This window comes from Rousettus aegyptiacus, unplaced genomic scaffold (genome assembly GCF_014176215.1).
Source record: "Rousettus aegyptiacus isolate mRouAeg1 unplaced genomic scaffold, mRouAeg1.p scaffold_m13_p_2, whole genome shotgun sequence".
In the NCBI taxonomy this organism is placed as follows: Eukaryota; Metazoa; Chordata; class Mammalia; order Chiroptera; family Pteropodidae; genus Rousettus; species Rousettus aegyptiacus.
Genome location: NW_023416295.1, coordinates 103,223,549 through 103,239,965, shown reverse-complemented (window position 1 = coordinate 103,239,965; position 16,417 = coordinate 103,223,549). Strand labels below are relative to the sequence as shown.

At 31.7% G+C, this 16,417-nt stretch overlaps 1 protein-coding gene across 5 annotated transcripts in view; it reads left to right on the top strand.

The window, feature by feature from the left end:
• Window positions 1-16,417, top strand: part of TMTC3 (transmembrane O-mannosyltransferase targeting cadherins 3) — a 49,953-nt gene that overhangs the window by 7,808 nt on the left and 25,728 nt on the right. For 4 of the 5 annotated variants that reach the window (XM_016140660.2, XM_016140659.2, XM_016140661.2 and 1 more), the window contains 5 exons: window positions 123-339; window positions 2,348-2,566; window positions 6,967-7,066; window positions 10,464-10,579; window positions 11,029-11,201. In XM_016140660.2, the coding sequence (XP_015996146.1) occupies window positions 136-339; window positions 2,348-2,566; window positions 6,967-7,066; window positions 10,464-10,579; window positions 11,029-11,201 (812 nt within the window). In that variant the 5' untranslated portion in view covers window positions 123-135. The remainder of the gene's footprint in view (window positions 1-122; window positions 340-2,347; window positions 2,567-6,966; window positions 7,067-10,463; window positions 10,580-11,028; window positions 11,202-16,417) is intronic. The other variant, XM_036237884.1, reaches the window with a different exon arrangement.

Below are 16,417 nucleotides of genomic sequence, written 5' to 3'. Positions count from 1 at the left end.
TCTCTGGGAGAATTAGCATTTAATATTTATTTTACTTATTATCCTTCATTAAAATTGTATTTATTTGAAAAAAAAAATCATGTTGCTTATTTCATTTTATCGTCACAATTTTTTTTCTGCAGATTTTGTGTACAAATGCTTATAGTAAAGATGGCTGATATTAACCTCAAAGAAGTAACCTTAATAATAGGTGTGGTTACTGCCTGCTATTGGAACAGCCTCTTTTGTGGTTTTGTTTTTGATGATGTTTCAGCAATACTAGATAATAAAGACCTGCATCCATCTACACCTTTAAAAACTTTATTTCAGAATGATTTCTGGGGAACCCCTATGTCTGAGGTAAGTGATTATATATTACTTACTTGAATCTCAGATTTTAAAATATTTTGGTAGTTATTACTCCTAATTCTCCATCAACCTTGTCATCATAGCAATGAATGGATTTTCTCCACAAAATTTTATGAGCTATAACATGTTTGTAATATATTAGCTAGGGAGTTAAAGATTATCTTTAAAGTAGTACTTGTTTCTTCCCTCAGTTACATACCTTTGCTTAATCTTTTTAATGTGTGTGTGAAAAGCAAATGTGTTAGGCAAACAATAGATGCAATACAATTCCATTTCTTGCTAAGTGACTTTATTTCTCTTTTTTCTCTCTTGTGACTGAAGCAAAAGAGATGACTAGTTGTGGTAGATTTAACCATTAAAAAATACACATAACCTTAATATAAATTAGACTTTAAGGGTAAAATTTATAAAGAAACATATCTCCAATTTTTCTGCAGAAAAAAGTTTTATTATAAATTTTAAATTTGTATCATATCTCTTACCTAATAGTTATTTTGATTTTATATTGAGAACTCAATATAAAATATTATATTTTGAAGGTCAAGGTTAAACTAGGATTAAATCTTTGTCAGTTTGGGATCATATTGATTGTATTCTAATTTTAGTTCTATTTTATAATAGCTGTGTGAAATAGGTGGGAATATAGCTTTTAGACGGCGTCACTTTCCTGATCTATAAAATAATAATACCTTGAGGATAAATAAATTGATTATCTATAGTATCCGACACTATTGAAACATAATATATAACATTCTCATATATTTTGACAGTCATCACTCATGGCCTATTTCCACATTTTCCAAATTTGAAAGTTTTTCAAGCATGGAAATGTAATCATTCCACTAGTCATGAGCACATAATAAGTAGTTTTTCTTATTAAAATAAGCGGACTTTATTTTTCTGCAGCCGTACTACTCTCACTCAATTCTAGCTTTAAAAAAAAAAAAAAAAAAAAAGCATAAATCTTTGATAACGAGGGGAAAATGTCCAATTATACATTATTTTCTAGGTAATTGATTTCCCTAGATCCCTTCCCTTTATCCCCAGAGACCCACAGAAATATGTGCCCATTTCCCTGTCTTATGGCAGTGTCTCTTGTGATTTTAATCATGACATTGAGATTTTGAATATTTATGTGTCATAAGGTTTCTTGGCAAGCCTGGAATTAGCACAAAGACCTAATTGTTGATATCATCAAGTAATGATAGCCTGGAAGCCTGTGCCGGTGTCCAAAACTTTGTAAGAATTTTTGTGCCAATGTAGCTGTTAAAGAAGGATAATATTTTATATATTTTTCATGTGTGTTTTATTCTTAAATTTGATTTGATTTTATCTAAAGAAGTAATATTTCTGGTTATATGTAACTTCTGGTTTATTAAGAAATTTGGTACTTTATTTGAAATTTGATTTATTGCCAGTAGAGACTATAGTAACAAAGCTGTCTATTCTCTTATTCTGAGAAAAGTTTTGCTCTTGTATTACTTTGGGGATTTTTTGTGTAATATATTCGGGTTTATGGAGGTGTTTTTTCATAAAACAACTAACAGTATTTTTTGGCATTCCTATTTAAACTGTACTAGTAAGCATTCCATTTTATTTCCTTTTGAGGATCTAGCCAGCAGTAAGAAAATGATTGTATTAGTAGTAGTTTGGGAAGTAGCCTTTGGAGAGAATCCTGTGCTCAAATTTAATGCCACTATCATCCTACTCTTTTTTAAAATTTGTGTATCGAAGAGGAATAAATAGTCAAATGCTCTTACTCTACTGTTACTTCTCTTGAATACTGTATATCAGAGAGGAAGTTGCCTAGGTTTTGAACTGAAGAAATAGGAAACACAGATTATAAAACTATCTTTAATGTTTGTGTTATTCTTGGGCATTTCTTTATTTTATTGTTATTTCTTAGCCAAATATACTTTTAATAGTAAATAAAATAATTAGTTTGTTTACCTGGAAGGACCAAGATACTTTAGTAATCGATGATTGTTTTTTCCCTTAGGAGAGAAGTCACAAGTCTTATCGTCCCTTGACAGTATTGACATTTCGCCTAAATTATCTGTTTAGTGAACTGAAACCAATGTCATATCATCTCCTAAATATGATTTTTCATGCTGTGGTCAGTGTGATATTTCTTAAAGTCTGCAGACTTTTTCTGGACAACAAGAGTAGTGTGATTGCTTCTTTACTATTTGCAGTGCACCCAGTACACACAGAAGCAGTAAGTAAAACTGTAAATTAAAATTTATTTCATCTTTTTTTTTTTACAGCGCCTACACAGTGATTATAATGGTATATATTTTTAAGAAAAATATTTAACCGTAACTTTAATCCAAATATTTGAAGATCCTAAAATTACTGCAATAAGTCTTAACTCCCTGGTGAATAGAGTCTTAACTTCCTACTACATAATTTTTTTTAATTTAGGGGGAAAGAAATAGTGTAGATGATATAGGCTCTGTTCATCCCTCTGGCAACCAGATCAAAGTTGTGACACAAACAAGGAGCAAACAGCAAAGAAAGTCACCTGGGATCTACATGAACAAACCTGACAACTAGGGAGACAAATAAGAAATCACTCTGCAACGGGAGGAGGTAGAATGAGGCAAGGATGCAAGGCTGACCACCGAGCATCTAAGTGGGACTGAGGCCATAGCAGCAGCAGCAGATGCCTTTTAAAGGGACTTCATCTGTGAGCAGACTTTCACGGTGATGGAACTGCTTGCTCTGAGCACCTGCACAGGTTGGCTGTTCAGGGGCCACCAGGGACTTACGGGGGGGACACTGAGTTATCAGAATGAGTGCTGAGGCGAGACTTATTCTGTACAGAAGTGCCAGCAGTATCCATTGTTCCTCTTTGAGCCCTCCCCCCTCCCATTGTGCGAACTCAGTGCCTCCATAACTGAGATGGCATTAAACTAGATAACAAGTCACTCCGCCCAGAGGAATCCCTGAAAATCTCCCTCCTCTAACTCATGGCCCCACCCAAGCCACATTCGGGTGTATTTTCAGGGAGTCTAATGCTCTTTTCTGAGCAACGCCTATTCTCATACTGTAGGCAGCTGGCCTCGGTTTCTGGTGTGACCTTGTGAGGCAACTATAAGCACAGCGTTTGTGCATCGCTTGCTGAATCTTAACAGGTGACCCCAGAGGGGTAGAGACTTGGGCTAAGTTTGGCCTGCAGCTGAGCCGCTCTCAGAACTGTGCCACTGGACACCTACTTCACATATCCACACTAATAAGACTGACCTACTTCACATATCCACACTAATAAGACCGGGAGACTTAGGAGCTGTGCTTAGTACATAGAAAAAGACACAAGTAGCCAAAATGGAAAGAAAAAGAAGCAAAACCATATGAGAGAAGAGAACAGAGATCCAGAAATAATATAGTCAAGCAATCTGACAGATGCAGAGATCAAAACACTGGTTATAAAGACACTCATGAACTGAGGAGAAGTGTAGATGAATTCAGTGAGAACTTTAGCAAAGAGATAAAAAAACAAAAATGGAAAAGGAGGATGTAGACCCAGGATCTACAACCAAGAATAATTTCTCCAGCAAAGTTAGTATTTAGAGTTTAAGGACAGAAGAAGAACTTCCCAAACAAAAATAAGCTAAAGGAATTTATCACCACCAAACCAGTATTACAGGAAATGTTGGAGGGACCTCTTTAAGAAGAAAAAACATGTATCAAAAACAGGAATAAAGAATAGTAACAACTACATTCCTATCAATAAGTACCTTAAATGGAAACGAATTGAGTGTTCCAACCAAAAGAATGAATGGCTAAAAGGATAAAACAAGACCCTACATATGAAAAGGAAAGGGATGGAAAAAGATATTGCTTCGATGAACCTAGAAGATATTTAAGTCAGAGAAAGATAAACACTACATGATTTCACTTATATGCAGAATCTAAGAAATAAAAAGAACAAACTAATCAGAAACAGGCTTACAAATATAGTAGACAATTTGGTGACGGACAGAGGGGAGGGGGCTTTGAGGGCCTAGGAGAATGGGATGAAGGGTTAAAGAAGTACAAATTAGTAGCTCATGATGGTCACGGGGATGGGGCACAGCATAGTTAGCATTAATATGTTGGTTAGGTGGAGGATCGGGAGGGAGGGAGCAAATGGGATCATTTTACAAACTATATAGATGCCTAAACAGTGTACTGTATACTTGAAACTAAAATAATTTTTTTTAAATGAAAATGGAAATTATAAAAGGGAACCAGTCAGAAATGAACACATTATCTGAGATGAAAAGTATGTTAAATGGAACAAGAGTGAAGATGGTTGATTGACATAGATAGAGAATGAGAAAGCCAAGGAAACTCAATCAGAATGGGAAGAAAAAAGAAGCCAAGACTGTAATAACAATTTAAGGAGCTTATGGGACACTATTAAAGGTAAAAATGTCATAGGGGTACCTGAAGGAAAACAAGACATTGAAGAGCTGTTTGAAGGAATGATGGAAATCTTCCCTAACCTAGTGAAGGAAATAGATATAAAATCCCGGGCAGCTTAGAGAGTCCTAAAAATCAGGAACCCAAAGAGGCCCACAGCAAGACACATCATAATTAAAATGCCAAAGGTTAAATACAGTGAGACTCTTAAAAGCGGCAAGAGCAAAGCAATTACCTACAAGGGAGCATTCATAAGACTGGCAGCTGATTTCTCAAAAGAAACTACGCAGGACAGAAGGGGTTGACACAAAATATTTGATGCGATGAAAACCCAGGATCTACAACCAAGAATACTTTATCCAGCAAAGATATTATTTAGATTTGAAGGATAGATAAAGAGTTTCCCAGACAAAAATAAGATAGAGGAATTTATCAACACCAAGCCATTACAGGAAGTGTTAGAAGGACTTCTTTAAGAAGAAAGAATGTGTATCAAAAACAGGAATAAAGGATGGTAATAACTACATTTCTATCAGCAAGTACCTCAAATGGAAAAGAATTAAGTGCTCCAACCAAAAGAGTGGCTGAATGGATAAGAAAACAGGACTGCTACATTTGCTGCCTACAAGAGACTCACTTCAGATTAAAAGACACACACAGACTAAAAGGAAGGGTATGGAGAAAGTGCCTTGATATACCTAGAGGGTATTGCAGTGAATGAAATGGGTTGGATAGTATCACATGATTCCACGTATATGTGATACTACAATAAACGGAAATTCATAGATACAGAGACTATTTTGAGAGCTACTAGATGGGAAGGGGGTGGGGAGGACGGAAAAAAAGGCAAAGGGATTAAGAGGTACAAAAGGATAGTCGCATAATAGGCATGGAGATATAGAGTGTACCATGGGGAAGATAGTGTAATAAATATGTAAGGGGGAAGAGGGGTACTAGATTTAGTGAGGTGATTTTGCGAATTATGTGGTTCTCAGATCACTATCCTATAGAACAAACTGGCATATTACATGCCAAATATAATTGAGAAAAAACTAAATGAATTGTACATGTAAATACAAGCAGCTAATCGTCTATTATATTTCAATAAAGACAGTGAAAAAAATTGAGGTATACTTCCGAGAACCTCCACTATTGAAAATTTTGTATTAATTATTCTTGGTTAAGTAAATGATAGCTTTTAGAATTAAAAATATTTTAAAGTTTGAAATGTAAACATTTATTATTCAAGAACATATGATTAGTATTAGCATTAGTAATGTAAGATGTAAATGAATACAGTCTGTCCTTTGCTAATTGTTTCATGAATGTAGATTTTAAATATTTGTCAGTTTGGCCTTGTTTGTGTTTCAGAGGACAGAAAATAATAAGGCAAGTTTAAGTAAGGGATGAAAATATATCAAAATATTTGCAAACATGAACAGACATCCTAACAAATGATGATACTCAGTAGTTTCATACTGTTGTTTCCATGTGTTTCAAAATTGTGAACTGTCTCTGCTGTTGCCATATGTCAGTCAGCCCCTATCTACCAAGTCATAATCAAACTCTTATTAATCTGGAAACTCCAAAATTGCCTCTTAGCAGGACAAAGAAGACTCTGTTCAATTGTTTTGTTTTGGTTGAAACAAAACAATTTAAATTTGTTTTAAATTTTATAGTGAATTCAGAATACTTTAAGGGAGAGGCTTGGTGTTTTATATTTAAATTTCTAGAATTTAAAAGGACTTTTCAACATTATCTTTTTAAACTTGAATTTACAGGTTTATTATGAAATGTAACTTACTGATTTAATGGTACCTCGTATATTAAGAACACTTGTATTTTAAGAGAATATGTAACAAATATTTATACTTTTTTATATTAAGAACAATTCTAAATATTGTACAATAATTATATAAGATATTACCATTAGAGAAAGCTAAATTAGGGTACAGGGGATCTCTCTACTATTTTTACAACTTCCTGTGTATGTAACTACTTCAAAATAGTACTGCTAATAAAAGAACTGAGTCTCTGATAAATTTATTTTTATTCACCACATGAGGGCACTCAAAGACTATCTAAGAAAGAAATGTCCACTTGAAAAGTTATGGCAATTTAGTTTCTAGTTAAAGTGCTGTTGCTGTTATATATAGTTAAATTTTCAAGATGCTCTTTATTAATGTGACCTCCACTCCTTTCCCTTTCTAGGTAACAGGTGTTGTGGGAAGAGCAGAACTTTTGTCATCTATCTTTTTTCTAGCTGCATTTTTGTCATATACCAAGTCAAAAGGACCAGATAATTCCATAGGTAAATATCTAGTATTTAATTTTTTTCTATAGCTGTAAAACTTGATCGGGTAATTTTATTTACTTTTAGTACATCTAAGTAACACGCTACACTTGTGGTTTGTCTTTATATATTATACTACTTTAGCATGTATGGACTTATGAAAGTAGGCAATATGTCATTATTAAAATTTTTTTGAGTATAGTTTATATTTTATCATGACTATCAGATTTTTTATGATCTAACTTTTTAAAAATTACCCTAAACATAGGATTTTTAGAGTCATTCTTAGTTCCATCAGCTATTTTCTATAAATGATATAAGTACCAATACTTTAGTTGTCTTTCCGTGGATAAATAACACCTCTGAAGGCTGTGAATTATATTATTTAAGCAAAATTAAAAGGTCAGTCCACCATTCCTCTGCATTTAGATGGGATATGTTTGTACAAATGACTGCCTAAGAGTGGTTGGCCAATTTGTACCTTTTAAAATAAAACCTACTCTTTAATTCAGTGAACCTTATGAAATGCTCTGATTTAACCACGTGGACACTCATAAGCTAGCTGCAGGTTCTACAATAAAGGAGCAGACAGTGATCTACTCAAGGCAATTAGGATTGACTAGAGCAGAAGTTAAAACTTTTTTCTCACTCTTCCTTAGATGCAGTCTTTCATAATACCCCCACAGACACATTTAAGATAACCTTCAGTGTCCAGGAATTAGTTTTTTGAGTTATGTTTTCTGTTTTGTTTTGTTTTTAATATCTTTGAAGCCATTGTTCCTCTTGGTCTTCTTTTTGAGGGTTGATTTTTGGGAAAGGAGCCAGCGGATGGATCATGCTGTTTCACCACTTCACCAAAACAGAAACCAAATCATATTGCTTTCTTTCCCCTTTAACCTGCATTTCTCAAAAGACTCATTTCGAACCTGAAAATACATGATTTATATTTTTATTTTTATTGTTTCTTCTTTTGCAATAGAATATAACCTATATTTAGGTAGATAACTTTCTTTCATTTCCTAGAATGGTTCCTGGTACATAGTAGGTGTTTAGTATATATTTGTTGAGGAAATGGTCAAGTACATAAATGTATTATGTTTTAAATTCTAATTGAAAAGGTGCTGAAACCTGCTTTGGACTTCTCTATCCTCTTAACACCTATGCTTCTTCTTACTCCATATTACATACTTTTATGCTTGAGACCACAGGTAGTTTTATCATCATCTTTATATCCCCCATTCTGTCTAACGTATGTTGTACTATGCAGTGATTTTTATTTTGTAATTATTTAATCACTTTACATTCCAAATTATTCATCCTCCTATCTTTCTATCTTTTTTATAAGCATGATCCATCTCAGGGCCTTTGCAGTTGCTTTTCCATTACTTTGGTTTCTGCTCAAATATTATCAGTAGCACCACTTATCTCCCCGACTTATTTTTATTTCCCTTCACCTTATATTTTTCTCTGTAACGCTTAGGTCACCATTCGACAAAATGTATCTTGTTTATTATCACTCTCCCTCACAAAATGTAGTAGATACTTAAAATAACTATTTGAATACATGATTGCTGAAAGTATGTAACTTTACACATGTAAAATTAGTAACCTATACTTTAAAATTAGATTTGATTTTAATGATTGAAATAATTCAATACTTAGAGATTTTGTTTGTTTTTTTATTGCAATTAACTTATTTAGCAGAGGTATTTGGACAAAATCACACATGGTAACTTTAACTGCAGAGATCTGATTATAAAAATCAAAATGTATATGTTCGTACAGCAATTTATAACTACAAATTGAAGAACTAAAGTAACTGGTTTCAGTTAAGCTTTGCCTTTATTAGAGCTATTAGTTGCTGAGATTGAATCTAACATTATGGAAGGCAACCATTTGCTTTCTCTTCCTTGGAGTAGAAATATAAATTAGGAAGAAGCTCTGAATTTAGTATGAGAATAACTAAGTTAAGATCATAGTCTCTTTATGGTTCACGACTATTTTTAAACCTCCAAAATTCCTCATCTTTAAAATGGGTATGATTATATCTGCCCTCTTATGCATAGGGTGATTTTGAGATTTAATGACCATCTAAATGAGATTTTACTGGTCATATAAACACTTGATATATTTTTAAATAAGTTTTCAAGACCATTATTTCTACTAATTTTTAATATATCTATAACCACCTGGTTTTTTTATTCTCTATATCATTCATCTGTCAAGCTTTTATTCCTCCTCTACTCTTTTACTCATATATACCCCTTTCCCAATTTTTTCATGTCTTAGATAGCCTTCAAAATCCAACTTTAGGTTCAACTTGTTTTATAAATAATCATATACTAATTTATTTCCTTTATGAAATTCTTGTTGAATTTAGAATGATATTTCAGCCCTTGGTATAATCTAGTACATTAACATTGATGATTTTGGTCTAACTAGAATATAACACTTTTTTTTGAGCAAAGAATACAATTATACTTACTAACCCCACCACTGTTTTGGGGGTTTTTTAAAGTTGTTTTAGTTTATAGAGTACTTTAAAATTAAAACACAATTTCAAAAATAGGCAAGTTTCTGTATTAAGCACAATGCCGGAAGAAAATATATTAGATTAAGAGTTGTGTTCTTATTACTCCTGGATTTAAGTCAATTATTTGAATTTTTGCTTTGAAGAGTATTCTTAATAAGACCAGAGGTCACACAATTATACTAGCTTTTTTTTTTTCCACTGCAAAAAAAGAGATGATATTTTCCAATAAGAAAACCGAAGCTCAGAACAGTTCCCTAAAGTCACAAAGCAACTTGTTGATAGTAGATCTAGAATTACTCTCACAATTCATTGTTCTTTAATCACATTACTACTAAGTAGTGGATATTAACTTAAAGTTGATAAAGTAAGTTTTTTATTTAAGTAGAACTTGTGAATATTTTTTTTTAAAAAAATAGTATTAATTTAAATGCTTATTAACCCGTGTGTTTTTATAGTTTTGTTTTTAGTACGAATAATACTCTATTTTGCCCACTAGTTTTCAGTTTCAAGTTTTTAATGACGTATATTGATACTTGTGTGATAATTTCAGTTATTCTTATTTCGAATTGATAGTTCTTTAATCATGCATGACATTCAAGCTTTAACATTTCTCTTCTCCATATTGTCTACCCTACTTTAAAAGTTAATATTGTTAGATATTATGTTTTATGTTTTGTTTTGAATATTTAAAGCAAAAATTATATCATTTAAATACATTTTAAAATATAAGGTATAAGTCAGTGGTAAATAATGCAGATATGAATATAGAATCATAAGTAAATTTTTTAGTAATGTGTAATAGTTGTCTAACTTAAAATATCCTTTTGTGATATTATAAAATTGTTTGGTGTAGTTTTATATTTTTCTGTTCTTAAATTGCAGTGTGGACTCCAATTGTATTCACTGTGTTTTTAGTGGCTGTTGCAACATTGTGTAAAGAACAAGGAATAACAGTTGTAGGAATCTGCTGTGTGTATGAAGTATTTATTGCCCAGGGGGTAAGGAAAAATATAAATTTTCTGGTTGCTATCTTTTTTCCTATTTGAATCCTATTTGCTATAATAAACTTATTTTCTAAATATATCATTTTATAAATCTGTCCGTTTGCCAATGATACCAAAAATTTGCAAGAAATATGCATGTTTTTCCTATTCTCACTGAAAATTAATGTTTTAAAACACCTTCCACTTTTTAAAGACTGATTTTCAAGTTTCAATAACGGAATTGTTAGGCAACTTGGAAAAATACACAGTAATATAGTACTATATTATTAATTATTGGTAAGAATAGTGGGTTCAGTTTTATTCTTTATCATTTCCACAGACAGTTCCATATTGATTTTATCATTATGGTCAATTTCTATCTGATCTTCATTTAGAGAGTACTACGTTATTGAAAACATTGTAGTATATTTTTATTTATTTAAAACTTTTTTTTCCTTTTCCAGTATACTTTGCCATTATTATGTACTACTGCTGGACAGTTTCTCCGTGGAAAGGGTGGCATTCCATTTTCTATGCTGCAGACACTAATAAAACTCATTGTTTTGATGTTCAGTACACTGTTACTTGTTGTGATTAGAGTCCAGGTTATTCAGTCCCAACTTCCAGTATTTACCAGGTATGAATTCTGTCATTTTTTTTGTTGTTGTTAATGTTATTTTTCCATCCTTTTAAAATTACCTTTAGATTTTAAGTGATTGTAAATATTTCAGAAAGTCTTTGATTTTCATTGAGGTTTTTTAACAGCATTATTGAGTAATAACATTTTTTTAAAACCTGCATATACTTAAAACATACAAATTAATAAATTTTGAGATAGCGTGTACACTCATCAAACTACCACAATCAAAATAATAATGATTCTCAAATTGGTTAAATGTTAAAGGTTCTATATCCTTAGTGATTTTCGTTTGCTTGTTCTATTAGTAATTGAGAGAGTGTTGAAATTTCTGACTATAATTGTAGATTTGTCTATTTTTCCTTACAGTTGAATTCATTTTTGCTTCATATGTTTTAAAGCTCTTGTTATTAAATGCATAAACATTTAGGATTACAATTTCCTCTTGATAACTTGATCCCTTTATTATTATTAAATGAGCTTCTATCCCAAATAGTAGTCTTCACTCAGAAGTTTATATGTTCTTAATATAGCCACCCAAGCTATCTTTTGTTAGTGATACATACTTTATCTTTTTTCATGCTTTCACTTGTTTTACATTTATATCTTTATATTTAAAGTGGATATCTTATAGGCCGCATATAGTTGAGTCTTTTCTGTTTGGTCAGATAATATCTTTTAATTGGGGTATTTCAACTCTTTACATTTAGTATGATTAAATGATGTGAACCTACCATCTTGCTATTGTTTTCTTTGCCCCATCTCTTTGTTCCATTTTCTCTCTCGTTCGTCCTTATTCTGGATTGAGTACTTTTTTATTCCATTTTTATCTCCTTGTTGGCTTATTAGCTATAAATCTTCGCTACGATTTCTTTTAGTGATTGGTTTAGGTTTTTTTGTATATACTCTTTGTTTATCACAGTTTATCTTCAGGGGATATTATAATTGCAAGTATATATATAGTATAAATGTTAACATATATAGTATAAGCATATAAAATAAATAAATTCTCATGTAAATATATAAAATTATTTTATATAAGGACTTGCTCTTTGTGCTATTTACATGCATTTTCCTTCAGTATATGTTGTAAATCCCATAATACTTTGTTGTTATTTTCTGCTTAAACAATTATCTTTGGAAGAGAGTTAAATAATTTTTAAAAGCCCATGATATTGATACATAGAGTTACCATTTCTGGTGTTCTTCATTTCTTTATTAGATCAAGATCTTCAACTGGTAACATTTTTCTTTGTGACTGAAGGACTTTAACATTTCTTAACATATAAGTCTGCTCGTGATCAATTCTTTTAGGTTTCGTATATAACAATATCTTTATTTTGCTTTTGTTTTTGAACAATATTATGCCTAAGTGTACAATTCTACACTGACTATTTTTCATTCAGTACTATAAAAATGTTATTCTGTCATTTTCTGTCTTAAACTGTTTTCCGTGGAAAAGATTCTGTCATTCTTTTTGCTTCTGCATGTAGTATATCGTTTCCTATGACACTTTTAGTATTTTCTCTTTATCATTGTTTCTCTTCTCTTTATCTTTTCGAGACATAAGTGACATATAACATTATATTAGTTTTAGACGTATAACATAATTTGATATATAGAAAGACAAATGATTACCATAAGTTTAATTAACATCCATCACCATATATAATTACAAATAGATTTTTTTGTCTGATGATAAAAACTTTTAACATCTACTCTCTCAGCAACTTTTAAATATACAATACAGTGTTAATGTACACCAGGGCTTATCCATATTATAACTGGAAGTTTGAGTGATGATAGTCCAAAGGGACAAACTTCCAGTCACTGTTTCTTTTATCTTCTTGTTTCTTGTGCTTGGATTAATTGAACTTTTTAGACTCTGTTGGTTTTACTTTATATATATTTTGGAAAATTTTTAGTTATTCTTGAAATATTTTTTCTGTCTTCTCTCTCTCGTCTTCCTCTGCAATTTTAATTACATGTATTTAGGCTTCTTGAAGTTGTCACACTGATGCTCTGTTTATTCTCTCACTCTCAAAACTATTTTCCACCATTTTCATTGTAGGGTGTATTTTGTTTTGCTTTGTTTTGTTTTGTTTTGTTTTGTTTTGTTTTGCTATGCCTTCAGGTTCACTAATCTTTTTTCTTCACTGTCTAATCGGCCCTTAATTTCTTCTAGTTATGTTTCATCTCATTTGTTTGTTTTCATCTCTAAAAGTTTTGTTTGAACCTTTATTTTAATGTGTCCCATGTCTCTGCATGTTCTAGTGCTTTAAAGTTCTTAAAAGTTAGTCTGCTCATTTTATCATCTGTGTCATTTCTTAGTCAGTTTAGAAGAATAGTATTTCTCTTCCTGGATTGTATTTTTCTACTTCTTCCCATACCTGGTAATTTTTAAGAGGTGCATATGTGAATCATTAATGTATCCCTATAAATATTTTAGAGCTTACTTCTGGGATGCATTTATTTCAAAAAAAAAAATTTCATCTTCTAACCTTGCTTTTAAGTTTTGTTTTGTGAGATCACAGCAGCATTAAGGTTAGTGCTAACTTTGCTCCACTACTGACACAAGACCCTTTTGACTGCCTAATGGACTGAGTTATGAGGATTTCCACTCTGGCTGCTGTGGAACTATTCTCAGTTCCGTATGATATTTGGGAGTTTTTATCTAATATTGTCAGGAGGTACTTTCCTAAACATGTTAGTTTTCCTAAGGCTGCTACAACAAATTATCAGAAACTGGGTAGCTGAAAGCAGTAGAAATTCTCAGAGTGCTGGAGGCCAGAAGTCCAAAATCGAGGTGTCAGGCACAGTCAGCTCTGTTGAAGGCTCTGAGGAAGAATCTGTTCCGTGTCCCTTTCCAAGCTTCTGGGTGGTTGCTAGTGTCTTTGGCATTCTTTACTTGTTGCCGTATCACCCAGTCTGCTTCATCTTCACTTAGCCTTCTTTTCTGTACGCTGCTCTGTATTCTCTCTTCTTCATGTAAGAACACCAGTCATTAGATTTAAGACTCACCCTAATCCAGTGTGACCTCATCTTAATTTCACGAACTACAATGGCAAAGACCCTGTTTCCAAATAAGGTCTCATTCTAGGGTGCTGGGTAAACACTAATTTTGAGGAGGCATGATTCCACCCACAGCACTGACCTCAAGTATTTTCTCACATAGTTATGTTGATAAGTTCTCATGAGTACTGAAAACTGGAGAGATACCTACAGATCTCAGTTTTCTTTCTCAGCAGCTTTCCTCTTGCTGCTGATATTCTGCCTACTAACTCCAACCCACTAGGCTCTTAGGTCTCTCAGCTTCATCTTCTCAACTTAGAGATACTATAGAACTCCACGTAGGTTCCCTTTTGCAGCTCCACAGATTAAATTCTTCAGGTCCGACTCCCCTCATTTGTCTTCCTTCTTTCAGGTATCACTGTCATTTGTTTGATGCCCAGTGTGTTTAAAAAAAAAAAAAAAATTAAGTTTTTAATTGTTTAAGGCTAGAAGCAGAAGTTATCCTAAATTTTAACAATCTATATATCATTTTTTCTACTCTTAACATTTAGCATTTTTTTTCATTGCATCTTCTCCACCTAAAATTTAAAATGAAATTTATAGTAAGTTCTCTATTCGGTTTTATTTAAGTGACTGACATTACAAGCAAGAATCTTTTCCTTTTCTTTTTTTTTTTTTTTTTTTATGAAAGGCCAAAATGTTATTCCTGTTCCTATCCATGATAGTGCTTTCCTGGCCCTGGTTAGAATAAATTTTGTTCAGATAATTATCTTACGTTCAATGCTGCCTTTGTGTTATTTTTTATATAATTATTCTTCTCAGTAGCATTTTTTACTTTAAAGAATAATTGCTTTTTAACTTCCTAAACTTTTACCTTTGCATCTAGCCGTACTAAACTGAGCAATTCATTTAAATATTAAAGTATGGGAAATACATTGAATCGAATATATATTCTATATTTCCTTCTTTACCTCTTAGTTTCAGTGTTTTTGTTCTGTTCTGTTTATCATTCTTACTAGAGAATTTGTTATCCCATCTCCTATTATACAGTATGAAAATGTGGTTGATAAGGTGTGAATATATTTGTTTTGTGTATGTCTGGATGGGTATATGGGGTGTTGTATGTAAGTATATGTGTCTGTATACATAAACTTTATTACATTACCCAGTGAAGTTGATTAAAATATGATTTGATATGCTTTTACATGTACTCTTTACCTACAGTTCAGTTATTAAATCAGCTATTCTAATAAACTTAATCATAAATAATGGACTTTGAATTGTGAATTATAGGAAAAATGATAGCTTTGTATTCAGTTCTGTTATTTTGAGAATTCAAGTCTTGAGTTTCAATATTTATTATTTTTCATATATATAGATACTCAGTTATGAAAAAAAAATGTCAAATAGTATTTACTTTTTATCAACCATGATAGTTTTAAGAAGACCAAGTCAAATAAGTGGTAGCAGTTGATTTTTCATGGACTTACTCATTTTAAAATGAGCAATTTCATTTTTAAAGGACTACATATTAATATAGCCAATAAAATTTAGAAATAGCCTAAAGAACTAAAATTCTTAAATTATTCATTTGAAATGTACTTTAAAATATGATTCGACTTAGTTTTCAGAAAACAGACTAAATTAATGAAGTGTACATTAAGTATAAGTATATCACGGCCTGGGGAAATACAAACTAGGAAATAAGCTTGTATTAAAATATACTAGGAGAAAAAGTAGAACAAAAATAAAATGTTACATAAGCCTATACAGTTTGTACTCTGTACTGGAAATTTGGTTATTAGCTTCCTAGAAATCTAAGCAAAGAGGAAAGGCTCATAGATTATAAAGTTTTCTCTGTGACAAGAGAAAAGCGTAATAATTTTAAAAGCATAATTTTTCATTAGCGATTAAAACTAAAAGAAAATTCATGTAGATAAACATTGGTTAGTGTTCTTAAAAATGTTCATACAACAAATAAAACAATGGATGTTAAACACTCTACTTTTAATAAGAATGTCATAATTTAATGAAAGTATTCTGCAGAGTCTCATAGTATGCATTTATGAATTATGCTCATAACTAACTAGAAATAGATAACCTGCTTGCCCTTCTATCAGTTCTTCATGAATATTAGTCTCAACTAGAAATTTTATAAAGATTATACAGTTTGAACTCTGGCAAGAATCTAAAGTATTCATTAA